This window comes from Microtus pennsylvanicus, chromosome 9 (genome assembly GCF_037038515.1).
Source record: "Microtus pennsylvanicus isolate mMicPen1 chromosome 9, mMicPen1.hap1, whole genome shotgun sequence".
NCBI classification, from domain to species: domain Eukaryota; kingdom Metazoa; phylum Chordata; class Mammalia; order Rodentia; family Cricetidae; genus Microtus; species Microtus pennsylvanicus.
In genome coordinates, this window is record NC_134587.1 from 18,685,838 (window position 1) to 18,691,840 (window position 6,003).

Consider the following 6,003-nt stretch of genomic DNA (forward strand, 5'->3'; position numbering starts at 1 on the left):
AAAAAAATTGGTCTCTTTTTATGTGCATATTTTTCTGGAGAAATGTGTAAAGTCCAAAGTAGGTTGCCAGGAACAGTTCTGTGTGCGCAGAAGCCCTGGTGCCAAGGCCAGAAATATGCCTTGTCCTCATCCTTCTTCCTTTCAAATAGATGGCTTCACTGGTCCAAGCCACTGCTCAGGGTTTTCGTGGTTTATAACAGTTGCTCAGGGTGCAGCAGAGCTATATGGGCGGTGTATTATTTTGACTTCTTAGAGTTGCCAAAATCATTCTAGAACATTGCATTAGAGGACATTTAAGTTTGAAAAAGTTTATCTACAAGCCATCGGTAATAACTACCTCTACTGAGAATGGAGAGATCATTTGAAGGCTTGATACCCACAAAGACTATCTTCCCAGGAACAGCTCATAGCAAGACACATCGTTTGTTTCTTTGTTGATGTTCTCAGGCCCGCGGTCGAGCCAGAGCCGATGAAAGCACTTATGTCCTGGTCACCAGCAGCGGCTCGGGAGTTACTGAACGTGAGATTGTTAATGATTTCCGAGAGAAGATGATGTATAAAGCTATAAACCGTGTTCAGAATATGAAACCAGAGGAGTATGCGCATGAGGTATTGTTCTTGGCCACTGTTGAGTTTAGTTTTCATCTGAAAATGGCTACATTTGGTGGCCACTGATGTCTGTGTGGCTACTTCTCCAGACAGAAATTGTGCTGAGTTATCACCTCCTGTCTGAAGATTTGTGCTTAGTCCAGATTCACAAAAAGCCCCAAGATCTATGGGAGGGCAGGAAATGGGGGAATTTTGTTCATTGCAGGGAAACCAAACATCAACTTTGGTAATATAAAATTAGGCTGCCCTTTTCCAGAAAGACTTGTGAAACTCACTCATTGAAACCTACCTGGTAGTTTCAGTTTGATCCAATCCATATATACAAATACAGTGTCTTTATTACAGAAATATTTATAAAATGACTATTGTCTGCCAGGCAGTATTCTAGAAACAGAGACCATGGTGCCATATAAAACATATGCTCTATGTAGTAGAGATTCTAGTGTGTGCTTGGTGAGGATGGGGGGACACAAACAATAAACACAAATTTCGCAGTGTTGTGCATATCATACAGTCGTGAGCACTATGACCTTAGAATAGGATTGTGTAGCCAGGCTTGATGGCTCGTGTCTGTAATCACAGCATTCAGAAGACTGAGGCACGAGGATGACCCCATGGTTCTGAATGATTAAAATGTACGTAATATGTCATATAGCTGAATCTCAATTTACTAACAGTTATTTGAATTGGGCGAAAGCACACAGTGGGGAAAAAAAGAATATATTTATACAATATTTCAGGAAACTTTCATACCACTGAAGTAAAGACTGTAACTCCTATAATAGCAAACAATCCATTTAGAAGAAAATTCACACCCTTGCATATGGGTGTGAATGTTAGTTTCTTAACATTAGAATTGGCTCTCCCCTAAATAGAGTTTTAGGGAGGGGTGCTTTCAAATTGGTGTGCAAAGTATGTAACCAACTCCAAGGTTTCCTGGCCAGGTTTTCATACAAACTTACATTTTAAAACCCCTTAAATATAAAGTAAACCAAACATTTTTTCACTAAATGATCCTGCAATAAAGTTATTCCCTCATATTTATGACTAAAGGCAATGACTTAGTGAGATTCTTATAAAAGCTGATGCTTTAAGACTAAGTTGTTTAGGTGGATTCTAGGATACTCTGTAGCTCACAGGTCAGAGTCTCCCAAACCGTAGACTAAAACATTGTACTAGTTAGCCTTTCATTACTTTAAGGAATACCTATGGTACACTGATTTATAACGTAAAGAGGTTTATGAGTTTGACTCAGCGTTAAATCGATAAGGTCTAAGAACAGGGAGGGTTCTGTAAGCCCTCACCCCCCGATCTGTTATCACATATGGCAGGAATGTATATGTTCCTCAACTTCTGTGTGCCCTCTCTGTCCTCACAAAGCCACCATAATTCAATTCTGTGGCTTCTACCCCTAACTCCTAATCCAAGATAATCTTTTCTCAAAGGCCCCGTTTCTAAGCACACAACTAGATTAAGTTTCACTTCCCCTAATACTATTATTAACACAAGACTTTGTGGGTCCAATTCACGCATAAATACAGAGGTATTCAAATCATGACAAATGATCCATCCAGGGCCTCCAGAATGGACTGCCTTTCTCGGTGTCCCTTGAGCAAGAGATCTGCCCTCTCAAGACTTCTCAGATGGATGGAAGAGAAAGAACAGCAATGAAGTGGACTATGTACAGTGTTGTTACACTCGAGAATCCCAGAAAGAATTCCTGCTTAGCAGTTACTGAGAGAGCAACTGGCAGCAGTGTGTAGGCAACCACGAATAGAAAGTGAGAGTTGACACAAAAGACAAAGTCTGTTTTGTATGTCATAAAATGTCAGTCTTACTGTAAAGTTAAAATTATATCAAACATCTAGAATAAACCCAAACATTGCACACCACTTGACCCAACACCTTTCATTCCTTCCTTCCATTGTATTTGGACTTAGGTAGACATTGACTAAAGTAGAAGACTGTATACTAGATTCATCTGGTGCTGTTGTCTCTTCATCTTTATCTTCTAGAATACAATCTAAGATATGTGAATTTCAGCTCGTTCGTGTCCATAAAACTATGAAGAAATATTTAATTCACTATTCTTGTCTCCACACAGATTTTGAAGTTACAGGTACAAAGTATCTTGGAAAAGAAAATGAAAATCAAAAGAAGTATTGCAAAGCATTACAATAACAACCCATCATTAATAACTCTACTCTGCAAAAATTGTAGTATGCTCGTCTGCTCAGGAGAAGACATCCATGTGATTGAGAAGATGCATCATGTCAACATGACACCGGAATTCAAGTGAGTGCAGCCAGACCCAGGTCTAGATTTCTTTAGCAGAGGTGAGGTTCATGCCATTGTAATCATTCTGCTTACACAGTGAGAGTGAGATTTCCTTTCTTTTCACAATTTTCCCCTTTTCTAGTCCCTCTCATATAATCTGATCTCTGTTTTGTAAGTAATCTCCCTTGAGACAGGGAGTCAAACTAAGACACAAAGGCCTTTTGACACAAGGCACTTAACTTGCAGATGTCCGGATCTGATCTCAATTATTCTGAATGACTGAAAAGTTAAAATAACAGCGGACCTCAAAGGAGACCCAGGGACAGTATGACACTTGGGAGGAAGGTGTAGGATGGGGACATCCATCTATTTTGTTACAAAAATCATGGGGAGCAGATGAGAAAGAACAAGATACAAGATTAACCAGCCATGTTGGGTGATTGTTAAGTCCCACATGATAAACCCATGACTGAGTACTGTCACTTTGTCAAGTCTCACTGGTGCTCCTTCCTCTGGGACTGTTTTAGGAGACTCTACATTGTAAGAGAAAACAAAGCACTGCAAAAGAAGTTTGCAGATTATCAAACAAATGGAGAGATTATCTGCAAATGTGGCCAGGTGAGCGAACTTTAGTGGGTTCCATTGTACTTTGGCCAAAAGGAATGTTAAATTGAATGGGCATTTGATTTCTCCTTTCTCTCTTGTTTTCTAGGCTTGGGGAACCATGATGGTGCACAAAGGTTTAGATTTGCCTTGTCTCAAAATAAGGAATTTTGTAGTGGATTTCCAAAACGACTCGTCAAAGAAACAATATAAGAAGTGGGTGGAACTGCCTATCAGATTCCCTGCTCTTGATTGCTCAGAATATTGCCTGTATAGTGATGAAGACTAGCTCTTGATTCATGCTTAGTTTACAATGTTGCCAACTCAAACTTCAGTATGATTTTGTTTGATGTTGTCATTACACCACTGAGCTAATACAAGAATATATAAACGATCGTTTTTGTTTTGTTTTAACTTGTGTAAAGAAAGAACACAATACATACTCCTTACTGGATATAAATGTAATTGTTAATCTAAATTGTCAGTTTGATGAGCTCTGGCATCACCTGGGAGATGGGCTTCTGGGGTTGCCTTTAAGGGATTGTTTTAACTTGATTAAGGTAGGAAGAACTGACCACTGCGAATGGTCCCATTCTCCAGGCTTGGGTCCTGGACTGTATAAAACTGAGAAAACTAACTGAGCCTGCATTTTCACTCATAATTCTACTTCTTGACTGTGGAATGCAATATGACAAGCTACCCCAAGCTCCTGCTGCTGTGACATCCCCACAGGAATGGATTATGACCTTAAACTGGGCGCTACAAGAAATCCTTCCTGCCCACATTGCATTGGTCAGGGCATGTTATCACAACAATGGAAAAAAAGTAACTAAAACAATAGGGTTGAAGAAAATCTACCAATAATACTCACTAGTGTAGAGTGTTACAGTTTTGTGGAAAATACCGGAGTATAAGAGAGAAGAATCCCAGATATCAATCTCAGCCAGTTCTGTCACGGATCAATGTGGAATATTATTTTATCTGGGCAAAGATGTATTACATTTGTTTATTCTGTGGAATATTATTTTAACTGTGTAAAGACGTGTCACTTTCGTTTATGCTGCATTTGTTTAATTATGTAAAGATTTATATCATTTTGTGTTTTGTGATTTTAAATATACCCATTTATATAGCAGCTGTTGTGTAGGTCAAATGTCTAGCTAGAGTTTCCACACAAGACTGTAATCAAGGTTTGCCAGACTCTTCTCTTCCACAGCAAGAAAGAATCCACTTTCGTGCTCACTCAGAATTTGCTTCCTTTCAGCTGTCTGGCTAGGGTTTCTGCTTTCTTGCTACATTTCCACTAGGAATTTCTCTCACATCCCAGGAATGCTTTATTCTGTGGCCTCTTCAGGAGCCCACCCTAACTATATCTCATGTGATTTTTTCAAGGCCAGCAGGAGAAACTCTCAAAGCTGCTAAGGAATCTCATGTTACTTAATTAGAGTAACAGGAACACAATTTACTTTGAAAGATAATCACGTTCTTTGAAAGTGTTTTAATTTTATGAAATGTTTTTGTGAGAAACGCACATGCATATTAAGATATTTTGAATCTTTTATTGATAAGACCTGAGCTAAGATGAATGTACTAATCAGAGCTCTTGGGAATATAAACACACAAAAGAAGAGTTAGTTTTCTTTAAATGCCTTAAAAATTCCATCTGACTATTTAAAGTATTTATTTATTCTAAAATGTTTTGGAAACTATGCAAGAAACCAAATATCTAAGATATCTTAATGGATCACAGTAACACATGCGGTCTGCTTTTGAGGTATCAACAAATATTCTTGTTAATGTTTTACCCTTTTTTGTTTCAATAAAAAGAGATGTTTCTTCTTTAAAGTTAAGGGCATATATTTCAGATACTATATAATTTAATATGTGATGATACCTGGCAACTTGAACTATAGAAAACATACTTTATTTTTAAAACCACTATAATTAGTGTTGTATCTTGATTAATTATTACTAAATAGTGTAGAATCCTTAACATTGGTTACCAGAATGTACCTGTGAGGCGAAGCCATTAATCCCGGCTTGAGAATGCCTTAGTTTTTATTCTTCAGTTGTTTGAATGCCCTTCAGTGACTTCATACCACACATCTGTGTTTCTTCTGGACTCTTAAGTGGTTGGATTAAAGTTCCCTAACTACCCTAACATTTCCATGGTTTGTGCTTATGGCTCCCTGTCCGCTCTAAAACATAGCCCATGAATATAAAATGATTTCTCCAAAGCTTTTAGTACATGTCACAAGTAGGTGTTCAAAGTAAAGTGTGCTATGAAAGAAGTAGACATTTTCATCTCTGCAATTCAATAGCGGCTGCAGCCGAAAGTACCGCCTCAGAGAAAACAAGTCGGCCCAGAAGGCGTTGTTTACCACTCAACTGGCAAAACCGAGGAAGAGTTTGAGTTCCCCTTGTTATTACAGCTTTGAAGATGTGGGAGTCTCAAACACATTTCAGAGAAGTTAGAGGAGAGTAATAAAGAGAAAGATGAATATTTACACTGCC

At 38.4% G+C, this 6,003-nt stretch overlaps 1 protein-coding gene across 1 annotated transcript in view; it reads left to right on the top strand.

Moving 5' to 3' along the window:
• The window catches only part of Ifih1 (interferon induced with helicase C domain 1), a 48,501-nt gene extending 42,849 nt beyond the window's left edge, over positions 1-5,652 (top strand). The window contains exons 13-16 of the mRNA XM_075985034.1: positions 448-609; positions 2,714-2,904; positions 3,414-3,504; positions 3,599-5,652. Coding sequence (XP_075841149.1) covers positions 448-609; positions 2,714-2,904; positions 3,414-3,504; positions 3,599-3,778 — 624 coding nt within the window. The 3' untranslated portion in view covers positions 3,779-5,652. The remainder of the gene's footprint in view (positions 1-447; positions 610-2,713; positions 2,905-3,413; positions 3,505-3,598) is intronic.
• Positions 5,653-6,003: the final 351 nt, after the last annotated feature.